This window comes from Ictalurus furcatus, chromosome 5 (assembly GCF_023375685.1).
Source record: "Ictalurus furcatus strain D&B chromosome 5, Billie_1.0, whole genome shotgun sequence".
Taxonomy (NCBI): Eukaryota; Metazoa; Chordata; class Actinopteri; order Siluriformes; family Ictaluridae; genus Ictalurus; species Ictalurus furcatus.
The window spans coordinates 18226190-18253985 of record NC_071259.1 but is presented as its reverse complement, the minus strand read 5'-3'; the positions used below and the strand labels follow the sequence as shown (position 1 = coordinate 18253985).

At 41.8% G+C, this 27796-nt stretch overlaps 1 protein-coding gene across 5 annotated transcripts; it reads right to left on the bottom strand.

The window, feature by feature from the left end:
* Nucleotides 1–56: 56 nt before the first annotated feature.
* LOC128607819 (polyadenylate-binding protein 2-B-like) lies at nt 57–19359 on the bottom strand. Of its 5 annotated transcripts, none has more exons than XR_008385976.1 (7): nt 18821–19356; nt 15604–15712; nt 14543–14610; nt 13841–13947; nt 13214–13266; nt 4815–5022; nt 57–1218 (listed from the first exon to the last, which is right to left on the bottom strand). XR_008385976.1 is itself a non-coding variant. In XM_053625009.1 (7 exons), the coding sequence occupies exons 1-6, from the start codon at nt 18932–18934 to the stop codon at nt 4858–4860; spliced, it is 645 nt and encodes a 214-aa protein (XP_053480984.1). In that variant the 5' UTR covers nt 18935–19349; the 3' UTR covers nt 57–1218; nt 4815–4857. The 5 variants fall into 5 exon arrangements, 4 of the variants coding, with proteins under 4 accessions (XP_053480984.1, XP_053480986.1, XP_053480985.1 ...); XM_053625009.1 differs by having other exon boundaries at nt 13214–13295; nt 18821–19349; XM_053625011.1 differs by lacking the exon at nt 57–1218 and having other exon boundaries at nt 4765–5022; nt 18821–19359.
* Nucleotides 19360–27796: the final 8437 nt, after the last annotated feature.

Here is a 27796-nt window from a genome sequence, read left to right as displayed (position 1 = left end):
GCACTTTTGGCCCCAAGACTAACTGTCCCATACTGAAAGCAATATAAAGACATCACTCTTCTAAGGGCCTTTATTCTGAGCAAATCTGAAGTGGCATTGCATGTATCCCATAATTCTGTTCACTAGAATTCCACAACAGCCTAAAATGTTCAAAAGCTTTTTTCTGATTCTATATTGCGATAATATTGTAAAATGTGCTAAAAAGCAATTGTCGTGACATTTTAGTATCGACACTTGCCTACCGACTTAAAAACTTCCATCAGCTACTTGGAGATTTTTGATACACCCATCATCTTTTTCACTTTGTCAGTCAAATAAAAACAAAAACCTCCCACTGACGACGTTCAATAAATCGAATAGAATTTGATCCAAATATATGAATTCTGAATTAAAACACCATTCAGGCTCAAGCAAAAGCAGTACCATGTATGTAACATGACTGAATAACCTTTGATGAGTTTCAGGTGGCCTGTTACTAGATTTTTCCCCCCAAACAGCCAGTGTTTCAAATTAGCAAGAAAGGATAATAAACAAGCACAAAAGAAACTGATATAAAACAGAGACGAAGCAGTGAAAGACATAAAACAAGACCGTTACAACATAAGCATTTACATGTCCAGTATAACCAATTCATTTGATTATTATTAGTGAAATGATGTGGCAACGAGTCATTGGAATAAAGTTCTGTTTAGGATCAAATCTCGCTGACATCCAAAAGTGGAGACTTCATTCAAGCCCACTGTAATGGTGCAGAATTAAAAGAGCGTTAGCTTTAAAAACAAGCACCTTTTCACTGCCGATTAAAAGTATAAGAGCCGAGAGGGTCCACTTAATTAAGCAGCTGAAGTTCATTTCTTAGCTAGTGCTGCTAGCTGGTGAGCTCGAAGAAACCTGGCTCACAATGCCAGCTGATCCGTTGCTAATTTGCATCGCCGACTGACCAAAGTTAGTGGTTCTCAGTGTTGCAAGATGCCGAGGAGAGAAAACGTGGTCTCGTGCAGTGGCTCTGGACTCCAATTCTATGTTACACACGTCGCATTTCCCTCTAAGTGTTTCACAAGCTGTTGGCTGACCCGCGGCAGGTGACGGAGAACTTTCCAGAACTGCCAGTTGTACTGGTTTGGGAAGAATTGGACGGTTTGCTCGGAGCACATTGTACTGCAGGTAAGTGCCCGAGCTGATGTCCAACTTCTTGGAACGGTCACTGGAACTAGGAGACTGTATAAGGGGAAATAAGAGAGATGCATTTTCATTCCAATTTCTTCAAGAGCAAAATCCAGAAGTTTTAAAGACATCAGTTAACTGGCGTTAGTTAAAATTCGGTCACAGAGTGAAGAAGTGAAAATCTCACAGCATTAAGTGTAAATTCTGTGACCACAATGGTAATGCAAGTTCATATTAATCGGTCAACATCAATTTTATTACTAACACCTGTACATCCACGCAATTATCCCGTCTGCCAATCATGTAGCAGCAGTGTGATGTATAAAATCACGCCGATGCAAGCAAGAGCTTTAGCAGATTGCATCAAACATCTGAATACGAAAAACTGTGTGTCTCAGTGTCTTTGCTTGGTTTTTGGTGCCAGATGGGCTAGTTTAAGTATTTCAGAAGCTGATGATCTCCTGGGATTTAAATCCGCAACAGGCTCTAGACTTCACACAGAATGGAATGAAAAACCTAGGCTGAAACAGTAGACCACACTGAGATCCATGTCTGTCATCCAAGAATAGGAATATGAGGTTACAGTAGGCACAGGTTCACTTACACTAGACAGCTGAAGATCTGAGGAAAAAGAAGAAAAAAAGAAGAAGAAAAAAACCCCCCAAAAGCAAAACCCCACCACCTGGTCTATTTTCAATCCTCAACTATCCAGTTTTGGTGAGCCTGTGCCCACTGAAGCTTCAGCTTCCTGTCCTTGGCTGACAGGCATGGACCTCTATGTGGTCAAAGGGGATAAGCAGTGGACCCTTACGTGGTCTACCACAAGGTTTAATGTGTAGTGCACTCCGAGATGCTTTTCTGCTCACCCCGGTTATAAAGGAGTGGCCATTTGAGTTACCGTAGACAACCTACCAGCTTAAAACAGTCTGGCCATTCTTCTCTGACCGCTCTCATCAACAAAGTGTTTGCAACTGTTTTTTTCCCTTTGTAAACTCTGCAGACTTTGTGTGAAAATCCCAGATCAGGAGTTCAGCAACAGGGAAATACTCAAACAGACCAGTCTCGCACCAACAGACATGCCACAGTCAAGGTCACAGAGATCGCTGCTTTTTTTTTTTTTTTTTTAAACCCCCAGATCTGATGCATGTTGCTGCCACACGATTGACAGACATGTAACTGAATGAAAGTGCAGGTATTCCTTACAAAGTGGACGGTGAGTGCATACTGCACAATTTCTGAACCAGTGAAAAGGCAAAAATGAGTGCTCCACACGAAAGCAGTGTCTGGTGTAAAATGAACTGTGCTGTTGAGCAGCGAAGACAATGCCCACAGCATCACTTCTGGTGTAAAATAACCTACATCTGAAACATAAGGTATCCGTTTGGTGTTTTAAACTTTTAAAGGGAGTTGAACATACCACGGCAACGCTACTCTTTGCATCAGAACGTTGCCAGACTGGTGCTGCAAACAGTTAAATGTCTATTCGAATACTTGTGTACTCTCCCCCCCCAAAAAAAAATTTTTTTAGGTATTAATATGTATTCATATGCAAGCATAAAAAATAAGTTGAAGAACAAAATTGTTAGGGGAAACAGTATTCAGACACTATATTAAAAATATGTATGTAAAATTCACAAAAAAAAATCAGGTTCTAGACATAAATGTGGCAATAATTGCACCATGTTTCATTATAAAATGCTGCCATTTATTGGGAAGATTTCTTAACACCTCAAGTAGCAATCATGGTGAAGGAACTTCCTAATGTTATCAGAGACAACATTATTCAATACTCAAATAGAAAAATCTACACAGCCCTAGCAAAGACCCTAAACATCCCTGTCAGAACAACTGGTTTGATAATATCCAAGGGGAAATTTCATGGAATTACTTCTAATCATCCCTGGACAGGTGCACCACACACAAGCTTTCACAATGCACGCTCACTAACGATAAAGGGGGTAAGTCACCCGAAAAGATTTGCAGGACGTCCCGAATGCAGCTGGAACAACGGTTACACAGATGTATCAAAATCATCTCTGCTCCTGAACCTCACATAAAACTCCACTGCTTTAAAAAAAACAACAAAAAAAATCAAGTCCCAGAGATGCGTGTCTAATAGCATTTAGACAAAATGAAACTTGTTTGGAACGATATTTTTTAGTCCGACGAAACAAAAATAAAACTCTGGAAATAATTCGTCATGTTTGGATAAAGAAGGGTTTCATCAAGATTCCTGTATGATACCAACACCATAGCCACAATGAAGTATGGAAGGGGGAGCGTCATGATATGGGGATGAATCTCTGCAAATGGTACTGGGGCATTACACGTCATTATAGGAGATCTGAGGAGAAGATGGATGTTTCAACAAGACAACAACCCCAAACATACAGCCAAAATGACTCAAGGTGGCATTGCATGGCAATTCTCCTAACTCGATTCCCATCAAAAATTGGTGAAGATTTACGTTGAACAGTGCGAATTCATCAGAGGGACCCTCGTAACCTCGGGGAATTGAAGACGATTTGCCATGAAGAATGGGTCAAATTTGAACCACGATGCTGCAAAAAGCTCATGACATCTTAAAGGAGTTGTCTCAAAGCTCTAATTGTCAATAACAGCTTTACAAGAACTACTAATTGTACTAATGTTGGTAATTTGTGGTATCCAAATCCTTTTTCCCCCTATTCATTTTGTTTAAACATCTCATGTGCAAGTAACTGTCATGGATGGAGTTACGACTGAAGCTGAAGTGATGATAAGGCGTGGGGTGCTCAAGCCCAGCTGTTCCCTGGACAAAGTATTGATCTTAATTTGCCGAAATATATGTAAGTGGTCGGAAGTGGCAGAGCGCATATGTAGAGAGAGAAAGTGAAAGATGCAAACTGAAGTGGTAATAAGGCAGGTTTGGGGAAGAAATCAGAAAGCAGGAAACAGAAAATGGTCTCAATTTCATTTAATGCCTTTGAGTCATTAGTGGACATAGCATAGTAAAGACAGAGGGAAGTTGAAAGAAAGGAAACAAACAGAGGTGAAGATGGTGGACAAAGGAGGCAGAATTTTTTTTTTAAATGAAAACTTCAGTGTCAGCATTAAATACTCAAAGAGCCAAACACCATGAGTCAATAGGGAAGAAACTGATGAAAATTCAAAGAATAGCTGGGTAATAAATCAGGGGAAAAAAGTCTCATGAAGTTGAAAACTATGGGAAAAATAAAAAAAACATGTAAAACACCCTGAACTGAACTGCAAGCTGTGTCAGAAAGAGGAAGAATGCAGGTAAGCATGAGAAACAAACAAGAGAAAGAAATCAACATTTTTTTTAAATGGATGATGGATGAACGTTAACAGTTAAAAAAAAAAATAAAAAAAATAAACCAACAACTGGAAACCTCATATCTACTTAAACATACAGCATCATCACTTTTGGGGAATTTCACACACATCTTCAAGGTACAATAGAAAAGGAGGGAAAAAAACTGTTTGCTACTTGTGTTGTGTGAGGAACTCACAGCCAGACCAAAGGAGACACATCTGCAGCCTGAGATCACACCATCTTCTCTAAACATTTCACAAATGCCAACCAAGAACCGCCCCAAAATCTCAGTACCTTACCGGGGTGACTGCAACACTCACGCGCACACACTCACCTGTCGGTCAAGTCTCTCTGTCCGGAAGATGCTCTTTTCTTTTCTATTTTCTCCCTCTTTGTGTATTTTTTGTCTTTTTTTCTTCTTTTGTTGAGGGGTTATTTTCTTTTTTTTTTAACAGGGAAAGGAGGGATGACAGTAAAAAGGGGAAATGACAGTGGGGAGTTATGAGTAAGGGGAATACCACGATGTTGATCGCCTTCGGCCCCTGGAAAAAGAGAGAGAAAAAGAGGGTGAGTTTTTTTTTGGTTGAAGATGGAGGACACTAAATTTGTTATGTGTACAAAAAAGGGGCTTAATATTTGAGATACAGGTAAGTCATTCTTTTAATACAAATACTATTCACTTATGCAGAATGTCCAGTTAGTATAATGTATACCATCTCGTCTACATTACTGAAGAACATAAGTATTATAAGTAATATAAGTCGTAGCTTTATCAACGCCGCAACTTTTACACTTCACCGTCAAGGACAGCGTCCCAAACCACATGCTGCTTTATAGTATACCGCTCGATAACGCCACTACTGTGAGACTACAGGGTGGACAATTCAATTCATGAGCTAGCTATTTATTCAATAAAATAAAATTAAAAAAATCAGCGAGTACTTGAATCCCTGAGAGAGGCACCTTTATGCAGCCAGTCCTTATCCTTTCCCAATAATCTCTATGGTTATGAACACACAAGGCAGAAATTTGTTGGCTGATGTTTCGTCTTAAAGGGTGGCCACGCTATACTTTTCGTCCCACTGACGTCCGTTTATACATACATGAATGCAGGAGACCGGAAACGCAAGCTCAATGTCAAGACGTTTGGTGAACTTTGACCTGCGAATTGGTATCACATGAATCATGTGTGAACAGTAGAAGATCGACACGTCACAGCGTGACTTCTTCAGAAAATCCAAGATGGAGGAAGCAGTATTTCAGCGAGTATTTTTTGTGATCTTTGTGGCCAAAAGTGCTTGATTTTGTGGTGGCTTTTTTTTTCCCCTTTCAAAATGTGTGATGCAATTTGTGGAAAACAACTTGACCCAGTGAAATTGCAATTCCACAAAATTGTTTCGCACGGTGTTTTGCAGTGATGTTTTTTGGTAAATTATAACTTTTTAGCTGAACTTTTTAGGTTCAACAAGTGAATCAAATAGGGCTTTGGCTGAATGTGCGTTGTGATGATGTCACGCGACACGTCTCGGCCCAAAGCTGCAGAAAATCTGCGGTAATTTAGATTTTCCTTGATTTTGCGTTCATTTCTGCAAGAACAGATGGTTTTATTTTAACACTGAAACAAATATTTGTACAATTATTTCACAATTTCAGATAAAAACAAAACCCCAAACAGCTTGGCTTTTCACCTTGTCATATCCGGTTGCCGCCCATATTCACAGCGGCCTCCGAAGAAATTTTGCATGCTGAAAGTCTAGTGTGACCATGCCCCTTTACCTGTGACGTGACCCTATTAGAGTTAGTATCCTCATTTTCGCTGGATGAATTGTTTACTGTGTAGTGTATTACAGTTCTAGTTTTTGCACTACACTGCACTGTACGCCTATTAATACTGTACACTTATATTTGGATTGTCTACCAACAGCCACACCGTGTCCTTGTTTCACATACATAATGCAGCAGACGGTTGGATTTGAAAAAGAGAGTATCTCACGCCACATCACGACTGTGAGCCAACTGGAGCATGTTGCCTTTAAACGAACATAATCGTTTAAAATTTTTCCTTGCCAAAGTAAACAAAGTAATAAAAGTAGTTCGTTTTTCTTTGGCTGTAAGACAAGTGACGTGTATCTGAACCCGTTTGTCCGTTCTGCCTGAAGCCGGTCTGCCGCTGGTAAAGAGCTGTAATAACGACCTATTAACAGCTTATGAACAGCAAGGGTGCTCGGCTATTGTGTTGGACCCTTGATGGCTCTGCTCCTGCTGCTGTGTAGTACAGGCTGAAACCACAGTGTGCAAACAGGGTGCCGAGTTCCACAATTTGTACGCTACATTTTGCTACAATTTCGCTGTGAATGCCACCAACACGCCCGCGAAATATCACGATCTGCGATGGGTAAACGGCCACCTTCCTTACACAGCATTTTTGTTTGTGTGAAGCAGACGACGAAAACGGTCTTTACAGGCTGCGATCACGTTCCATACCTGATTTTTTACATCTCGGATGAGCGCAAACTTTATTCCTGTAATACTTTTGATTTGTAAAACAGATGGATGGAAACAAACTTTAAGCACAAACACATACACAGGTGACATGCAGTGTCTCCACAAAAGCACTTGAGACACACAAACATGCAAGAACATCCAATCAAAGATGCAAAAACAGCTTAGTCACACACACTCCTCACCCCCCACCCCCACCTGTGTGCTTTATTAGAGCACAGGTCACAATATACACAAGTTAAAATACTTGAAATCAATAACAGGCTGCAGGAATGAAACCTTCATTTCTGGAAGTGAAATCTAGATGCATAAAATCATCTTGTATAATCAATCATATAATAACTAGCCACTAGATATGTGCCAGTGATTGGTTCTATAATATCTTGTGGCCAAGTCTGATTTAATCCCCCGCATCCCAATATGAAGGAGTAGCATTTTGGCATTTACATATGTCCGAGAAGTCTGCCTCATTTAAAAAAAAAAGGCACAATATTTAATAATATTGTGTAAAACCTTTAGAATACATGACTTAATCGATTTAACTGCTACGACACCATTCCTAAAATTACAAAAAGTGGCCACAATATTATTTTAAGCCAATTTAAAAGGCTAAAGGATTAGGTGAACATTTAACATTTCGTTTTTATTAGCCTCCATGTTAATGCATGAATTTAAAATCGTCGGGGTTACGCATGTAACCCTGTTCCCTGAGAAGGGAACGAGACATTGCATTTAGCATAACAGTATGGGAACGCCTTGCGCGCGTGACCGGTATCTGAAGCTTGTGTAAAATCATGCCTCTATTTATAGGCCTGCCATGATCAGGTGACGTGGCAATTAAGCGCGTCGCATGATATATATATGGCACCTGTGAACCACGCCGCCAGCCTCTATTATCTGAAGCGAAGACGCGATTCACAGGCCTGCCCTGGTATGACAGTGCTATGCAACGTCTCGTTCCCTTCTCAGGGAACAGGGTTACGCGTAACCCCGATGTTCCCTTTCAAAGGGAACGTCGACGTTGCATTTAGGATAACAGTATGGGAACGGGAATACCCACTCCGTCATACCAGGGGTACGTCCTGTTCAAAAATACCCAAGCCCGAGGGTCACTGCAAGACACTCGAGCCCGGGGTCGAATGAATATCCAGGCTGTAATAATGAATGAATGTGTGTGGCGTAGACCACCCTGCAGCCGCACACATATCCTGCAAGGATAACCCTTTGGACAAAGCCTTCGAGGAGGTGAATGCCTTAGTGGAATGAGCTCTTATGCCCAGAGGCGTGGCGAGACCGCGTGTCGTAAGCCCTAGAGATTGCTTCCACTATCCAATTAGAGATGCGCTGCTTTGACACAGCATCACTTTTCCTGTCACTGCCAAAGCAGACCAGTAGCTGCTCCAACTTACGCCACTGGCCGGAGCAGTGGACGTAAGTACAGAGAGCCCTTACTGGACACAGCAGGTGCATCCTCTCTTGTTCTGGTGTGAGGAACAGAAGAGTGCAGAAAGCCTGCAACACCACAGGGTGGGCAGCCGATGTAGGCACTTTAGGAATATAATCCGGCCTAGGATACAGGAAGGCCTTGGCTAATCCAGGGGTAAAGTCAAGGCAGGAAAAGGCAACAGAGAGAGCTTGTAGACCTCCCACTCGCTTGAGAGATGTCAGGGCCAGTAAAAGAGCTAACTTTAGAGTCAGAAGTTTCTCAGAGGCTGACTCTAAGGGCTCAAATGGGGCCCCTGACAGACCTTCCAAGACCACAGCAAGGTCTCAGGAAGGTATGCATGGCCTGCAGATGGGCCTCAGCCGTCTGACACCACGCATGAACCTCGAAGTTAGAGGATGTTGCCCCACAGAGGCTCCATCAACAGGGGCATGGCTGGCCGAAACGCCACCCCATAACCCTGATTGTAGAAGGACCCACCCTGCTGAGAAACTTTCTTGTAAGAACTCCAGGACTGTAGCTATTGCGCAGTTCACTGGGTCTAGCTGACGTTCCTCACACCACAAGACAAAAAGCCGCCACTTGAGCGCATACAATTTCCTTGTGGATGGTGCTCTAGCGTTTAACATGGTCTCTACCACCTCAGTTGTGTGACCAGAATCCATGAGCTGGTGTCCCTCTGGGGCCAGACCCATAGTTTCCATAGTCCCTAAGGGTTCAAATGGGGCACCCGACAGACCTTCCAGGACCACAGAAGGTCCCAGGAAGGTCCCAGAGGCTCCATCAACAGGGGCATGGCTGGCCGAAATGGCAGCCAAGTAACCCTGATTGTAGAAGGCACCCAGCCCGCTGAGAAACGTTCTTGTAAGAACTCCAGGACTGTGGCTACTGCGCAGTTCACTGGGTCTAGCTGACGTTCCTCACACCACAAGACAAAAAGCTGCCACTTGAGTGCATACAATTTCCTTGTGGATGGTGCTCTAGCATTTAACATGGTTTCTACAATCTCAGTTGTGAGACCAGAATCTATGAGCTGATGCCCCTCAGGGGCCAGACCCACAGTTTCCGTAGTTCTGGCTGAGGGTGATAAATCAGCCCTCCGGCTTGAGACAGTAGATCCACTCTAGGGGCTCAAATGGGGCACCCGACAGACCTTCCAGGACCACAGAAGGTCCCAGGAAGGTATGCGCGGCCTGCAGATGGGACTCAGCCGTCTGACACCACGCATGAACCTCGACGTTAGAGGATGTTGCCCCACAGAGGCTCCATCAACAGGGGTGTGGCTGGCCGAAATGGCGGCCGCGTAACCCTGATTGTAGAAGGAGCCCACCCCGCTGAGAAATGTTCTTGTAGGAGCTCCAGGACTGTAGCTATTGCACAGTTTACTGGGTCTACAGTGGATCCCTGCGGACGGGAATCTCCCAAGGAGTGCCATCTCGCAGGGATATTATCTCTCAGAACCATGTTTGAGCTGGCCAAATAGGTGCTACTAGCAGACTGTCTTGGCGAACTCTCGCTAGAGCTTGTGGGAGCAGAGCGATGGGGGGAGCAGCATACAGATGTGACCTCGGCCACATGTGTGGACTCCACCCCAAAAGTCTCCCAAGATCCAGCTTTATCTTGCTCTGTTGATAGGATTGACACTACGCATGTTGGGGATAGAAACGCCCTCATAGTAGTAGAATCCTATAACCCCTAGAAAAGTTGTCCACTGCACCAGGGAAAGCACACTTTTCTGAGATTCAACCTGAGCCCCAAGCTCTTCATGTGGGCGAGAACAACATCTCGATGTTGAACCGCCAGTTCCCTGGATCGTGCTAGAATTAACCAGTCGTCCAGGTAGTTTGGTACACAGATGCCCTGGAGTCCCAATGGAGCCAGAGTGACATCCATGCACTTTGTGAAGGTGCGAGGGGATAAAGCTAGCGATATTCCTATGTGGAAATATGAACCTTTTAGATCTATCGCCACAAACCAGTTCTCAAAATGAACCTGTGGCACGATAAGTTTGAGCGTCAGCCTCTGAACCTGTATGTCTGAAGAGTACGGCTCAGATGACACAGATCTAAAATTGGACGCATACTCTCACTTTTTTGCGGAACAGGAAATAATGGCTGTAAACCTCCCTCCCTTCGGGAACGTTCTATGGCCCCATTGTCCAAAAGGGAACTTACTTCCTGCGCTAACATCGGGCTCTGGTCTGTGCTGACTGCTGTGGTGAGCACACCTGTGAACGTGGGGGTCGAGCTATAAACTGGACCCGGTAACCCTTTCTACGGTAGACAGAACACATGGAGACACATTTGGCAGTAGTTTGCACGCTGCCCGATGGTCTTTTAGTGACGTTAACTATCCCTCATTCTATTGGAGGGAAAGCATCAGATTTCCGTTGCCCTGTGACAGCTCGCTGACCAGAGAACACTTGGGGACCACCTTGGCTAGGGGAGGCCCTACAGTAGCACTGGGGGCTACCTGCCCTAACAACCTCATGTCCCCAGATACATCCCTCCACGGCCCTTCAGGACTGCTCTTCTTTGCCTGCTTGGCCTTTATGACCAATCTTAGATCAGGCCTAGTAGCAGACCGCGACTGTGGCCGCCCGGTTCCCCTGGCTGTCTGCGGGGGTTGGCGGGCTGCCATACTCGCCTTCTGGGTCTCCCTCACACTAGTGCTGGCCCAGGCTCCACTTGTGGATGCCCGGGTGAGCTCGAGACAACAGGGAAGGAACTGGCTTTTTTGAATGTCGCCATATGTTGAGCTCACTCAGCAGGTCTGCTTGGTAGGCCTGCAACCCTGTCATTGTCTACAGTGACCCACAAGTAAGACTACTACTGCATAGGCTTGCCCACCAATGCCACGATGGCCTTACATGGCTTGGATGGAAGACGGCCCCTGTAATTACCTGCTGTCGGTGGAGAGAGGTAGCTCGCAAGCGCCTCCTCCACCTTGAGCATAGCTAAACAGCCATGCCGTTCATTCCCACAATGGCCGAATAATCCATCGTGGGGTTATGAATATGGCTTATGCGTGGTTTTCCCCCAGAAGCCTGAGATTTTGTCATGCACCTCTAGAAGACAGGGGAGTTTCTGCAGTGTGAGGGATTTACTTTCACTGGGTAATCATTTCAAGCAGCTCTTTATATGCTGCTCTCAGTTTTTAACACATCCTTCTAACTCCTCGGAGTCAGAGAGGAATTATTACCTTTTGGCTTTCCATAGCGGAAGAAGCAGTCATGACACGAGCTCCAAAATCCAGCGGAGAGCCGAACCCGGAAGACAGAGCAAGAGATAGAGCAGCACTCGTCTCTGGCTCCTCTTCCGGATCTATAAGAGATCCCCTGAACCTGAGACGGCTGGCTGCCTCGGCAGCGGCCGGGCCAGATCCGCGAGGCTCTGAAACCCGACTCGCTTCGGCTTCTTTCATTTTTTTTTCTTGAAGAGCGCGAATCGCGAGCCGAGCTGCTTAATGTAGGCGTTACCATGCACAGCCTCTCGACGCTGCCATCGCATACTACACCACTAACACTTCACCCAGAAAGTGTGCACTTTTCCCCGTGATGAAACGGGAGCAAGCCGTAACACACTTCTTGAATTCTTTCTCGCTCATTACTTACCTCTCTTTTCCTCTAAAGAAGGATAGAAAAGTTAAGAGATTTTGAGAAAATATCGAGTAGAAATGAAGCGTTTTTGTTACACAAACAACAGACATGCAGTCTCGCTGAAGATAATAAGGCTGGCGGCGTGGTTCACAGGTGCCATATATATATCATGCGACGCGCTTAATTGCCACGTCACCTGATCATGGTAGGCCTATAAGTAGAGGCATGATTTTACACAAGCTTCAGATACCGGTCACGCGCGCAAGGTGTTCCCATAGTGTTATGCTAAATGCAATGTCTCGTTCCCTTTGAAAGAGAACACAAGTACTTTGCTAGGCTACCAAACCTATTCTTCTTTAAATATATGTTTAAAAAAGTAAAATATAACTTTAAGTTTAATCTCAAATTAGCATATTCAAATGTAGTGTGAAGCTTTTTTTTTTTGCTAAACACAAGCGTTGCTGCATTTTGAAAAGCATAAACTGTATGTTTAGAGGTAGTTTTAAACCAAAGGTGGCTTTGTTCAGATCAATCTTGAACGCGTGGTCAAATTTCAGTTGCTCGGCCGTTCGTTTTGGGGGGTGGCGGATGTCAGGGGTTGCGGCGACGACCAGTTAAATGCCCAAATGACATCTGATTGAAAAGGTCGGATGGTCCAGTGAGCAGCTGACAAAGGAAATGTTTTTCTCCATTATCCTAACAGATAGTCCCAGCACAGGAATGGTAAAAACAGGGGGCGGGAGTTAGGCGTTTTCCTTTATAACCTGAGTCGAGGTAGAGTAATATAATCTCATGCACACTGGTGACAGATCCGGTATGTCTGAAAGGAAAAGGTTTTCTGTACTTTTAACCCAAATTTACAATGGACAGGACAGTCAGTAAGGAGTTCAAACACTAAGGGGGTGTCAGTTTTATCTCATCCTGCAGATACTGTTATTAAAATACTAACCTAATTTTCATTAAGATGAAGAGATGTTGAACAAAATCTTTTACCTAAAAATCATCCAAGTGTACTACTTAGAAATATCTTTTATGACTTGTGTTCTAAGACTTGGCCACTCTGTCACTAAGTGTGTATACACAGCCTTATTTTTGGATAAATGCGAAGGCTGCATCGCTCTCAATACTCTAACAAGTTCAGTAGTGTGTGCACAAATGTGAGCAAGACTGAGGTGTGTCTTCTGTTCACCTGAAGGCCCGTCCTCTTCCTCTGGGTGGTGTGTATCCGCTGTAATACCGAGCCTTTTAAAACACAATCAGGAGGCATACACCTGGGTCAGGTGAGTGAAAGAAATAATCAAGATATCGGCCGATTATGGATAACTGATGAAAAAAAAACATTGCACAGTAGAATTATTTACAAAACAGGTGAAAGCAACTTTAGGAAATGGCTTGAATTTAACCGAATCCTATTTTAGAACATTCACAGAAGGATGTTTAATAAACATAGGGTTGGGTTGAGTGACAAGTGAAAAACACATTCATTGTGTATTCACGTCTGCATCCCAAACAGTATACTACTATAAAACCATCATGCCACCCACGTCTACCGAATAACGATACAACTTCTACAAGGACAAATCTGATGTGTCTCCAAGAAATTCAAGAACAGAAAAATGCCATACTCCAGCAAGAAAAAAACATACATTTATAATCATCAGTAAATCGTACACACACCAGCTTTAAACAAAAGGAGAAAAATAAGCCATATCATTGCTATAGAAGAACAATCATTGCTCAGGAATATCAAAATGAACAGCAACGAACAACAGAGAAAGAGTGATAGACAGAGAAAATGTAGCGTTTTAGCGATTACCCTTTTGGGTGTCCTGTGAATTTGTCACACAGGATAGTGACTCTGTTAACAGGGCCACAGCCGTGAAAATGAGCTTCGAGCTCCTCGGCTGTTGCTCCATAATCCACCTGCAGATAACACACAAAAACATTTTAACACAATGACATTCTCAGTCCATGATAACCTCATACATTATGAAAAGGTCAAGGTGTCGTACTTTATTCAATACATGACACAATGTTCTGTATAAGCACATTCCTCAATTGTAGAAAGAATGTAGTACTTCTGGATTAACACAAAGTTGTAGTGTACAAGAATCTGTCCATTACTGAATGTGGCTTCATATCTGACTGACCCACAGTCAGTCACAAAAAGGAATAAAAAACAAACAAAAAAAACCCCCACACCCTGCTCCCACTACCTTTTGCTGGGTCCCATCTCTAGCTTTCGCTTGTAAATGGTAATTTCTTTTATGTATGACAAGTTCTGTAATATTATTACATGACATACTAGATACTGTTAGTGGCTCACTAATAAATATAACTAAACATCTTTTTAGAATAAATGCATGTATCTTACTGCTCTCTAAATCTAAAGGGCATTAGCCTTTATATTTAAAAAAAATAAATAAATAAAACAACACACACAGTAACTACTAGAAAAACATAAACCAGTACTACTAACTATTTACAACTGGTTAAAAAGTGTAAGAGAAACCCGTACATTTCCAACATAATTTGATCTTCCATCTGCTTCGATCTTCTCTTCAATGGACATGATGACAGGACCAGCTGTGGGGGGGGGGGGGGTATAATTTTAAGAAAACTTGTACGTATTTGTATCGCAATTAAGAATTTTACATGAATTTAATGTTAACAAAAGGGTTTCTAAAGGTTACGATATTGCAGGCATTTTTCTTATCATATGTTGATTATCCTTTTAACCAAATTCTTTGAGCCACTAGAGACGTGCCTGACTCTGTCTTCAAATTTGGTTAAAGAAAGAAAGCTTAGTGCTTTTCCCCCCACCGGCTGACGAGGCATGGCTCAGCTCGGCAAATTACCCATAATTCCTATACTTAAGTAACCAGGCTACATTTTGGTTACCCTTTTTACCCAGATACCACGCATCTCAATCTGGAACATACAAGTGGAGCTAAAAATAGCGCAGACCACGGATTGATCAAACGGTCACACAGTCGTCCTGATTAACGTCTATGACTAGAACTCACAAAGATCTCCAGGACTAGGTTAGAGTAGCATCTGACAATGTTTCTGGAGGTTTTCAAGGGTCAAAACTGTAAATTATTTCAGCGATTTTAGACAGAAATGTAATGTTTCGTATTAACTTCAATGTATTAAGATCAACGGTAACAGTGGTGTGCACTCAGTGACAACCGTGCCACATTTTCTCCTCAGAGGATAAAATCATGCAATTCTGTCGACCAGTTAGAGCAACATGAAATCACAGAGCACACTCTACATTTCTAAAATGTTCCAAAACTTTTTGTTAAAAGGGAACCGTATTTACTTAAATAGACAAGCACGGTAATATATTCCTAGACAAAATTCTAAGAAATCCTCATGTGATGTGACGATTTATTATCAGCACATGCAAAGATAAAGGCAGTGTTTTTGTGCTTTTCCTGAAAAGAATCTAGGTTGCAGGCAGAAGAAGAACATCTCAAGTGACCCAGTTGTTTCGCGGCTCCTGCTCGGGCGCAGCTCTATTTGACAGCAGCGCTCCAATGTGCAGGGTTCTCCTTTTCACACAAACACACTCACCAGGAGGAGGACTAAAATTCATCTGTTTCTCCACTTCATTCTGGAGCTCCTTCAGTTTCTCTGCTTCCTCCTCCAACTCTCTCACCCGGGCTTCAATGGCCTCCAGCTCCTGTAGACATTGTTAAATTACAACTAGTGATGCACAGAATGTTCGGCAACCGAAATTATTCGGTTAATAAGTGAAAAGGCCGAATAAATTTGACTGAACAATGACGTGTTTGATGACGTGTCAAATAGCCTAGCAACCAGAGTGAGATGCGTGAATTTCACGACCTCCACTTCCGGCAGCGCACTCGGAGCAATGAGGGGGCGCGCGCATGCACAAGCTACGTGCACGAGCGCATGCTCTTCAGATGTTGACAACCGTGACATTGTTTACTGTGGACATGTGCGTTTGTTTTGTTTCTGTTCCGGAGTATTCTGTCACGTCGCGAGACGTAAGGGAGTAGACTACAGAAGCAGGTAAAGACGTATTTATTTAAGGGAACACAACATTAACAACGTATCTAACTATACTATATCTACTGTAATACTCCGCGAGGTGTACAGGGACACGAGCAGTATATATCCCCAATATAATCAGCCGTATAGAACCGAATAGAACCATTTTTTGCACTCTTGTCAATGCACTTTTTAATGCACATTTTTGTTGTAGGCTGCAGAGTGTTCCATTCTTTCAGCAGTCAGTTATAGGCCTAACATAGGCTATTCAAGGGGGGGCTCAAAGATGACCACATAAAAATATTTTTATTTAACTCATTTATTTATTTAAACTTATATTGTGCCTTGTTGGTAGCCTATGCCTGCTGGAATGAAAAAAAAATGTTCAGTGTTAAATAAATATTTTGAAATTGTAGTTTTTGTAATTGATTTTTTCTTTGAAAAGCAAGACAAAATAGTAAAAAGCACACTTTGACTATTTAATTTATGCAATGGTGAAAATTTTTTATTTTTTCATTATATTCGGTTTCGGCTTCAGCCAAGAATTTTCATTTCGGTGCATCCCTAATTACAACAATAACGTTAGCATAAGCACGATATAATATTACGGCTAATTAAGACAAATGCTCATCAAACGGCATTTTAACACAAGCTAGAGTATTGCTCTGGTCCCGTGACGAATTGTACGTGTCGACAAGGTGTTCTACAATAATCGGCTGAAATATAGGTGACGCAATATCATCGCAAACAATCCTCTAAATTCATGCCCCTGGTGTAAAATCCGCCCCGTTCATAAAGAGACACGGCTGTCTAGTGTATTCTGTACAATTTTTAAGCAGTGTCGCATGTCCATCATACATCTGTTCACTAGATAGTGATACCAACAGTACTGTTGATCCGAATGAATAATAATAATAATAATAATAATAATAATAATAATATAAATTGAGGTTGATGGTTAGGTCAAGATTGCGACAGCGTAATTTAGCATCGGCTCAGGTCTACAGTGACGCATGTTAACGAATATGTTTGGGATGGATCAAATGAAATGTGAACGGGAGGTGGAAAATATTTAACAATTAAAAACTGTGCAACCTTGCTTCGTATTGTAAGTGTTTATTAAATTCTATGCTTGCAAGTAAAAAAAAATCTCTGTTTTCTGTTAGAAGCACTCTATGATGCTGCGATTACTATTATTACTACTACTACTACTACTACTACTAGTAGTTCATCTTTAGTAACCAGGATCGCAATAAATCTGGAGCCACACACTTGTTCACAGCAAGAGACAGTTTAGAGTAACTGTTCCTCGCATGGACATGATTTGGAAGGTGGGAGAAAACCCTGAAGAAACACATGGACATGAGGAGAAAATGAACAGAAACTGTATACAGATAGTAATCTGCGCTCAGGATCTAACTGGGAACACTGGAGCTGTGCAGATACAATGCTACCCACTGCACCACCTATTATTATTATTATTATTATTATTATTATTATTCTCCAATGTGCCCGAATCAATTAGATGCAGACTAAGGACTAGGCATGTTTTGGTGCATCCAGAGCTCTCTCTCTCTCACACACACACAGACACACAAAGGTAGCACACCCCTCGTCACATGCCCAGGTCATGCACTTTTTAGATGGTCCCTTACTGACTCCATTACTTTAAGGCGCTGATAACCTGCGCTTCCCAAAGCCCGCTTCCGCGGGTTTTAATGGGAGAAGATTTAAAAATATATTCAGTTGTATTGGTTCTATGTCCACTCAATACACATTATTAAGACAATACACATTATGTCCTTTTTGTATGTTTATTTCTTGAGAAATAGAAGAGAGAAGCTCGAATGTACAGCGAATGTCCAATATAAACCCAACTTTAACGCTGTGCACGCGGTTTACAAGACCAAGGGTACGGATTGCAAAACCGTGTTTACGGATCGCAAAACCGAGTTTACGGATCGCAAAACCGAGTTTACGGATCGCAAAACCGTGTTTACGGATCGCAAAACCGAGGGCACGGATCGCAAAACTGAGGGTATGGATCGCAAAACCGAGGGCACGGATCGCAAAACCGAGGGCACGGATCGCAAAACCGAGGGTATGGATCGCAAAACCGAGTTTACGGATCGCAAAACCGAGAGCACGGATCATAAAACCGATAGGGTACAGATTGCAAAACCGAGAGCACGGATCGCAAAACCGAGAGGGTACGGATCGCAAAACCGAGAGCACGAATCGCAAAACCGAGAGGGTACGGATCGCAAAACCGAGGGCACGGATCGCAAAACCGAGAGGGTACGGATCGGAAAATCGAGAACACGGATCGCAAAACCGAGGGAACGGATCGCAAAACCGAGGGAACGGATCGCAAAACCGAGGGTAGTTTTTACAAGTTTACAAAACCGAGGGCACGGATTACACACGGCTGTTTTTTTTGTTTTTTGTTTTTACCTGGCACTAGGGGGGCTCCGTACAAACAAAAAAACAAACAAACAAATAAAAAACAATGTTGCACCAACATGGCCGCCAACGCCATGCGTTAAATCTTACACAGTGAGCACCGCGCGAGCCACAATGGCGGACCGCGCCAACGGATTTTAAAAATCGTTACACCATAAACCTAAACACGGAGGTATTTGAGAATGTTATAGACTAATAACAAATCCAAGAGGGTGAATACTAGCCAGCTAGCTAAACATGTGATCTCAGTGTAATTCCAATATCAGACTCGCTGCCGTGAGATAATAACGCTGTATTAACATCCTTAACTCACCAGATCTTCAATAGCGGCCTCTCCCTCATCTAAAGCCGGTTCTTCCGGCTCTGGGTGACCGGGGTCTGAGTCGAGCAGAGATTCCTCCGCGAATCCATTACCGAACTCCGCCATCGGGCCGATTCCCGCCGCTCCGCGCGCGCCTCGTGCTTCTACTCACCGTTGGAGAGCGCGAGGGGCAGAAGGTGGAGGGGAGAAAAAACGGCGGAAAATACCCGGCTAAAGTTAAAAAGAGGAATAAAGAGGCCCGTTTCCTTCACAAAAGGTTCAAACCTTTTCCGCTTACAATAAATAACTCACTGGTACTCGCTAGACCAACTCAACTATCTTCCATGCTGTGACCAGGAAGGACTCGTGTTCGCTATAATTATCAGTCACATCAATATTATTCAGGGGGGAAAAAACACCCAAATGTGTATTTTTCGCTTTGCGCCATGTGATCCAGAACAGAAATGGAAGTCATGTTCGGGACTGGAATAAAGTTGGTTTGATGTTGGACGTTCGATATTCGCGGATATGCGGAAATTAAGGGACCGTCTCTAAAGTTACATAGGACATTGTTAAACACGTTTCTAACTTCAATAGCATTTGAAGAGAATGACTTACAGTCATATAACCAACTGTAAAGTGTTCATCTAGGTGTCAGCTATAATGCACACCTCTTAGAGTTTTGATATTTATCAAAATAAACTGTGGCACCGGTGGGCCGAGACCCCTAGGGGCGGGTGCGGGTTTGCGTTCTTCCTGGCCAAGTTCCAGGGTGGCTAACAAGCACTCCAGGGCAGTTAGGAGCTCCTGGGGCATCTCCAGCGCATGCACACCCACAACCCACAACGGCTCCCTGCCGATAAGCCCATAGATGGAATTCCGCCGCAGCCTGGTGGGGAGTTCGCCCACACCACGCCAGGACTCCCTTTTCCATTTCTCCCTAATCAGCTGCTTCCTCCAGCGTGAGGGCATAATAGGCCGTACATGCCTCCCCCGAGAGCAGCGGGCCGAGGATGCGGGGCCAATCTTCATGGTCCCATTCTTCGCAGCGGGCAATACATTCAAAGGTCTCGAAGTAGGCCTCGAGATCTTCCTCGAGGGTTAGAGGGGGAAGCAGGCAGCGGATCTCACGGCCCGGATCCGGGAGAGGCGTGGTGGCGGCGGGAGGTGCTGTCCTCAGGGCCACGTGTAGCTATGCGGCTCGTTTGTTTCGTTTTGTACCAACTACGCCACCCCAAGAAAACAGGGAAAATAACCCAAATAAAGATATGCAAATACATTCCGCTTAGAACAGGCAAGAGGCATGGGTTTCCATACAAATATACATTTTATTTTAAAGTTAAAAAGACTGGCCAAGAATTATTTTAAGAAAACAGCAACCAACACAGTCAGGCATTGGTCAAATAAAAACAGTCACAAGAAGAAATTAACAATAATAATAGGAGGACTGAGGCTTCTTGTATGAAGGGCAGGCTAGTATGACAGCACCAGCTGTACAAAAGGGAAAAGCACCCCACTAATCAGAATCATACCCACAAAATTCACTGCAAATAAACACAGCAATAATAACGACCCTTAATTAAGTAAAGCCTACGGTGCAGCAAAGAACTCCCCCCAGCCTCAGGAAGCACTCAGCTCCTACAAGGAGAAAACAAAAACACAGTCAATTACAATATGCTCAAAGCAGACAAACAAAAGAATGAAACAAAACAAAGACAAACTTACTGTCACAAAAACACAGATAACCCCGAGCTCAAACTGATTACAGGTAGCAAGTTTACCAAGACTGTCCAAAACCACTACTACCACATAGCGGTATCAGCATAACTGATAAAGACTGTTACAACTCAGTTGAATTAAAGAAAACGGATCTTAGTGACAGTAACCAACACAAAACAAAACCAAATCAAAGCACAAACAAGCAGAATCAAGCAGCACCAAACAATCAAGCAGCCCCAAAGCAGCCCTAAAGCAGCAACGTGGCTCCGCGAGTGAGGGGATACCACCATAAAAACATTCCAGATAAAGGAATCCAACCAAAGTGCACATCATTAATATTTTTCCATGGTAGGGTTGTGAAAGGAATGCTAACACACAGGTCATAGAAAAAAAACAAACCCTGCATTGCTAGCTTTACAATGTTCACACTGTTGGACACAGAAGACTGATGATGTTACCACTTTACTTACATTTTAGTTCTCACAGTTCAGGCAATATTAAAACTAACAGCATCCTTTTAGAAATTGAGCAGCAGGGAATGATCTTAGTTTTGTCGATCAGACCTGTGATTATTCATTGGGGTCTGGTGACTCTGTGTGGTTTGTGATATCAGGGAGGGCCTTGATTTTATTATTACTCTATGTTTTGACAGTGTAGATCACTATTAACAATAACTACAACAACAACATTAATAATAATAATAATAATAATAATAATAATAGAGATGTTATTTAGTTATTGTATTTTTGTAAATTATCTTTTATATTTTTTATCCATTTGATTTAAATTTATTTTTATACATGATAATTTACTTCCACGCCATTCTATTACAGTACATTTTAATCATTAATTTTTTTTCTTAAATCCTTTTTATCTCCTTGTGCTTATTTTATATTTATATTTTTCACTTTATCTTTTTATCTCTATTCAGTTCGTACAGGATTTGGCAGTGGTTTTTTGTGATTGTTGCGGCTTGAAAATGAGAGGTTTTTGTGTCGTTTTTATGGAAAACTACTTGAATTGAGGAATTGCAAAACTGTTTTCCAAGGTCGTTCACAGTGATGTTTGTTGATAAATGAGACCTTTTAGCTGTACTCATGTTCAACGCACATGAATCGAAGAGGGCTGAAGGCTGAACGTGTGTCGTGATGATGTCACATGACGCGTCTTGGCCCAAATCTGCGGTCATTTTGAAAAATTGCAAGCTCCATTTTGAATATTGTGGAATTCGCTTGATTTTGATTCATTTCTACAGTGACAAAATCCTGGAGGGACTTTCTATTAGATAATTCCTCATTTGATTTTTACTACGTACTGTACAGCAATTTGATGTACAGTTACCACATATATGAAGCCCTTTATAAATAAATTTGTTATTATGATTATTATTATCTTAACATTATCTTTAAAAAATAACAGTAAAACATACAAATTACATTTAAGAAAAACAGGAAATTTTTTTGTTAAAATGACATTTAAGTTTTATACACAGCGTAACTAGATGGGGGAAAAATATCTAATGTAAAAATGGCAGTAGCAAATAAATGCAATGTTACACATTTGGCTAAAATGTACCTAATATTTGAGTATGTGGATTATACTCATTACAGTAAATTACAACAAGAAAGGAGGAGTGAATTTTCTAACATGTAAAGTAAAACATCTGAGAACAGCCTGATTCTCCTGAAAAAGACTAGCTTCAGCGACAAGAACATTTCAAGGTCTAGAAGAAGAAGAAGAAGAAGAAGAAGAAGAAGAAGAAGAAGCTTAAAGCCACTCAGAAAAAAACAAAATACAAGAGCCCACTGTTGATATATTTCCACTGTAAAAACATTGTATTTCTGTGTCAGATTATTTCACAGTGGTATGACTGACCTCAAAGCTGCCCTGATACCATCCCTATTCTCTAACTCTGATCTAGCCCCCAATCCAGTTAATCAGAACCCGTCATCAGAGGACAGTGTACTGGAGTTAAACTCTTGGCACCTCTGGGCTACGTCAAATGCCATGAACTACCAGACAATTGCCTTATTGTAATCTCTCCTTGGTGGTGAACTGTTTACCATATCGTTTGCTCAGTGGACTAAATTTTTTAGGTTGGTGCAGACTAAGAGCACTACATAGGTCAGGGCTCCTTTAAACTAGCTCTGGAGGGTTACCGAGTCTGGTTCCTCTTCTTTCCAAGGACCATACAAGCGGGACACACGGGTCGAGTTAAAAGTAGTGCGGAACGTCATCACGGATGTGTCTCTGACTGAAATCACTTCTCTAAAGGCGCAGCAGTAATGCAAATCTGCCCGAGTTACTTCTTCCTTTTAAATGTCCTTCCAAGTTTAAGGCAACACACAGCTTTAGCCAACACGTTACTGTATCAGAATTCAATTTTATTAACCACAATGAACTTTTCTTCTCACTATTATGCTCGATTTTACATTTCTTATTTCTTCCTAATCACTGTTTGCATCCTGCGCAGTGTATAACGTAATGGAGATGTACTACTTACCTAGTGCACTACACGAATAATGTAGTATGCCACGTAGGATTCAGCCACGTAAAATAGAAAATCTATATTTCTGTATTAATAAGTATATAAACTAATATATAAACTAATCAGTATTTTCACTAAAAAAAGGTTAAAGTATTGAATCTCTAGTAGTATTTTAGTACTTGTGGCCATGGACATGTCCAGAGTAATTCCACCCACTTTAACATGCAGAGTTTTGGGAAATGTGACACACACACACACACACACACACACACACACACACACACACACACACACACACACATACACAGGATACAGACAGTCCTGGGTTTGTCTTTGTTCGCTAATTGTGCTTAGCCACACTGTTCAGCTGGAGAGTTGAAATGCTTCTTCAAGTTGAGAGATCACCAAACTGTGCTGAACTCCAGCCCTGCAGAACTGGATTTGGGGATAATGTTGGATTTTTATTTATTTAATTTTTAATTAGCAATATCATTAGAAATGAATTACTATGCTGATAAAAAATTGGATAAATAAATAAATAAACAAACAGTACTAGTTTTCCACTGTAGCAGTTGTACTAACAAGGTGCACATTTCTGTGGCTGCAAGCAGAAAAAAAAGGAACTTGGAACCGATACAAGAGCAAAAAAACAAAAACAAACAAAAAAACACTTCGTAAGTGAAGATAGTGTTTACTTAAATAAAACAATAAAGCGATTGGTACACCACTTAGGACTGAATACTGTTACGACACGGGAGAAGCAGGTTCAGATCAACGTGTTTATTTTTAAGCAGCAAACGAAACACAGGAAATGCGGTCTATACTGAACAAGATTAATGAGGTTAAACATAGGACTAAAGTCTAGGCATGGAACGAGAGCAAGACATGGAAATAAGACCACTTAGCAATTGGCATTAACATTTGACCGAGGCCTCCCTTTTGCAAGATGTTTTTAAAACACATTAAAAATACAGACTTCTGAATATATACCCCTTTTTTTTAAATTAATAATTACATCTTACATCTTTACATTACATTACATTAGGAATTGATTGTGTGTGTGTGGTTGTCTGAGAGTGAAAAACAGAGAACATACTAGTGGGAGGGATGGGCTTGGTGGCTCCGACCAAATTGTTGAGGCCCCCCGGGTGCCCCCTGCCGGCCCCAAAGGGGCCGCGGCCCCCACTTTGAAAACCACTGCCCTATATAACCAAAAGTAGGTGAACACCTGACCATAACCCCCATATGTGGGTTTTCTCCAACTGTTGCAACAAAGTTGTAAGCATACAGATGTCTAGATTGTCTTTATATACTGTAGCATTACAATTTCTTTTCACTTGACCGAGGAGGCTTAACCCAAACCTGTTCCAGCATGACAATGCCCCAGTGTACAAAATGAGATCCATAAAAACATGGTTTGCAGTGTTGGTGTAGAAGACCTAGAGTGGCCTACACAAAGCAACGACCTCAACACCTTTGGGAGGAAATTGGAATGCCAACTATCTACCAAGCCTCACATCAGTGCCTGACCTCACTAATGCTCTTGTGGCTCAATGATCGCAAATGACCACAACCATGCTCCAAAATAGAAAGTCTTCATTGTGAGAGCTGTGAAGAAAAACGCAAAAACAACAGTCAGTGACATCACCAACAACCTCCACAGAGCAAGAGTGAAGGTATCACAATTCAACATTCGAAGAAGACTTTGAGGGCAGAAATACTCAACAAGATACAAACCACTCATCAACAGTAAGAATAAAAAATTTGTGAAGAAATACAAAGATGAACCACAAAAGTTCTGGAACCAAGATTAACCTCTATCAAAGTGATGGAAAGGCCAAAGTGTGGAGAAAGAAAGTTGCTGCTTATGATCCAAAACATACAAGCTCATCTGTGAAACATGGTGGAGGTAGTGTCATGGCTCGGGCTTGCATGGCTGTTTCTGGAACATTCTCACTCATCTTTATTGATGATGTAACTCATGATGGTAGCAGCAGAATGAATTCAGAAGTTTACAGGAATATTTTGTCTGCCAATTTACAGAGAAATTCATCCAAATAAAATCAGGAGGAACTTTTTCATGCAGCAAGACAAATGATTAAAAAAACACACTGCCAACTCAACAAAGGACTTCATCAGGGGGGAAAGTGGAAGGTTTTAGACTGGCCAAGTCAATCAGCCAACCTTAACCCAATTGAGCAGCATTTCACCTCCTGAAGGAGACTGAGGGGGGAAACCCCCCAAAACAAACAACTGAAAGAGGCTGCAGTAAAAGCATCACAAAAGAAGAAACCAACAGTTTGATGATATCAGTGAGTTGCAGACTTGATGCAGTTACTGCAGCAAGGGATATGCAACAAAATATTAAGTGTTATTTACTTCAATACTTATTTCTTCCTATACTTTTGCTCACCTAAATTTGGGTGGTCTGATACAAAAGGTTCTGTGTTTTATGTTGTTTAATACCAGTAAATAAAAGCCTTAAATCCTAAAGCTAGGTTCTAGTTATGACCGCCGATAGCTCTGTGCTATACTAGCTAGCCAGCTAACGTTCATTTTATTATTATTATTATTATTGAGATAATTAACAAGTATCGTCGTGGAAATCTTGTAAAAACTATCCATTAGGACTAAATAAGACGCAGACAGCTTGTTAGATCACAGCTCGGCAAATCTGACCCGCTAAGAGTAACTGGGTTGTTTAGTCAACCTAGCTAGCTAGTTATGTCAGTCTGAATAGGGCCAAATTCCAGAAACGCTTACTACATTAGTCACAATGCCCAGAAAGTAGTTTTGTTTCAATAACTATAATTCTGACAAGCTTATACGTGTGCCTATCGTCTTTCTCTAGCTAGTAAACATGAGCCTACGTAGCAAAGCCAGAAGTGGCTTTGAGAGACGCTCAAATCCACTGGCGTTAGTGGATTTCTCGTCATAACTCCTGGCTTTTCTGAATATACAGAACTTATTTTAATGTAAATCAAAGCAAGGGTGTAGGTTTGCATATAGACGGTAGGGACATGTCCCTACTAATATTTTGGGAGGGCAGAATTGTCCCTACCAATATTTGCACGAACTCGTTCGCATTATCTTTGGAGTCATGTAAATTCCATAGCATTCTCTCACAGAAGCTCCGGGATTTAGGTATGCTAGCATTTGATTGGCTGAAAGGGAGGGGCTATCTGAAGGCTCACCTTACGTGCAAATATCGAACTGCCAGCATAGAGTACAGACAATGGTAAGTAAGTTATCAAGGCTGTCAGTCCATACCTCAAGCATGGGTGAAAATTTAGTCTTTCAGATGACTTTACTCCCTTTCCTCTATTGCCTGCAAGGCACAGCATACATAAAGTATTTTTCCCATGCCAACACGTTTTGTACTTTGTAGATATCATGCCACCAAAAAAATGAAGAGACATCAGGAGCTTTTTCCCCCACCCAAAGCGTAAGTAATAGGTAGTAAACTAACTGTCCAGTAGCCACATTGATTTAAAATGAAAACCTGTTGGCGACCAAACGTCACCAGCCTTGCACTGCGGAAAGTAATGTCAACTGATGTTAGTTAACCGTGTTAGCTAGTGTTAACTAGCAAGCTAACCCTGGCTTCTGTCATCTGCAGGCTAGCAGTCAGGTTCCTAGCTGGAACATAAAATAGGTGTGTATATGAAATTATGTTGAGTTGAATTTTAGTGTAGAAATCCCATGAAAATGTCATCATTTAATGAATTAGTTAGTATGCAGGAAATGTAGCAGCAGGCTGAAGTAGGGCAGGATGAAACAGCTGCGTCTTCAGGGTTTCAGGTGAGGTCCTGATTATGAATTATATTTTAGAATTGTAGGGAGGCATCAGCATTAAAGTCAGTCTTTAGGATGTTCAGCAAATATACAGTATAACCTTTGAAAGTCAACATATTGGTCATGAGTTTGTTATTAAACATAGGCCTATATGAAGAGTTCATTTGCAAAAACAGACATCTCCATTCTTATGAATATTTAAAAATCATGTTTTTTTTTATTGCGCATTCCAGGTGGTATCAATCAAACTGCAGTTGGGTTGTTTTAATTAAGTGAAAATGAATGTAATCAAAACAACCCAATTGCAGCTTGATTTGTATTACCTGGAATGCACTATTTGAAAAATGATTTATGAAAATGAATTAAAATGGTGGATATCTGTTTTTGCAAATGAACTCTTCATATGCAATTATGGATTAATTGTAAATGACCAATGTACATATATTGTAAGTACACCAAGGACTGTCATGAAGAATGTTGTTATCAAGATGTTGGATGCAAAACTTTTTCTCTCTCTCTTTTCTGTTAACAAGTAATTTCATAGTTTACTTTCTTTTAGTCTTTGAGTTGCTTTGTATAATTTGAATTTAAATGTAAATACAGATCTTAATGTAAATATAGATGTTATATTTTAATAAACCAGTTGGTTGTCAACATTAAACAGTCCTTTTTTCCCGGGGTGGGTGGGTGTCCCTACCAATATTGAGACCAAACCTACGCCCTTGAATCAAAGCCGTTGTGCTGGAATCCGACCGCAGCTCGCCATCCCCGCTTATCTCACAGCTCACCTAGCGCTAATGGCGTGTTTTTTTGTGTGCGTGTTTTTTTTTCTGCAATAAAGTCTTCCCCCAGGAAATAAACGCCTGTTTGTTTATGTTTTCCTCATATGATACTTTCTGTTCCTCACGACGAATAAGGAAGTGATTGGCAGCGGCAGCTTTCCGTTGAAGTCCCATTACTCCAGTTAAAGCTAGCCGATCAGAAAC

Coding starts and splice junctions, on each gene's coding strand:
- LOC128607819 (XM_053625010.1), bottom strand. CDS start 18,934: ATGGCGGAGTTCGGTAATGGATTCGCGGAGGAATCTCTGCTCGACTCA. Junction 14,611..15,603: donor GAATTTTAGTCCTCCTCCTG/GTGAGTGTGTTT, acceptor CCCCCCCCACAG/CTGGTCCTGTCATCATGTCC. Junction 13,948..14,542: donor GATCAAATTATGTTGGAAAT/GTACGGGTTTCT, acceptor TGTTATCTGCAG/GTGGATTATGGAGCAACAGC.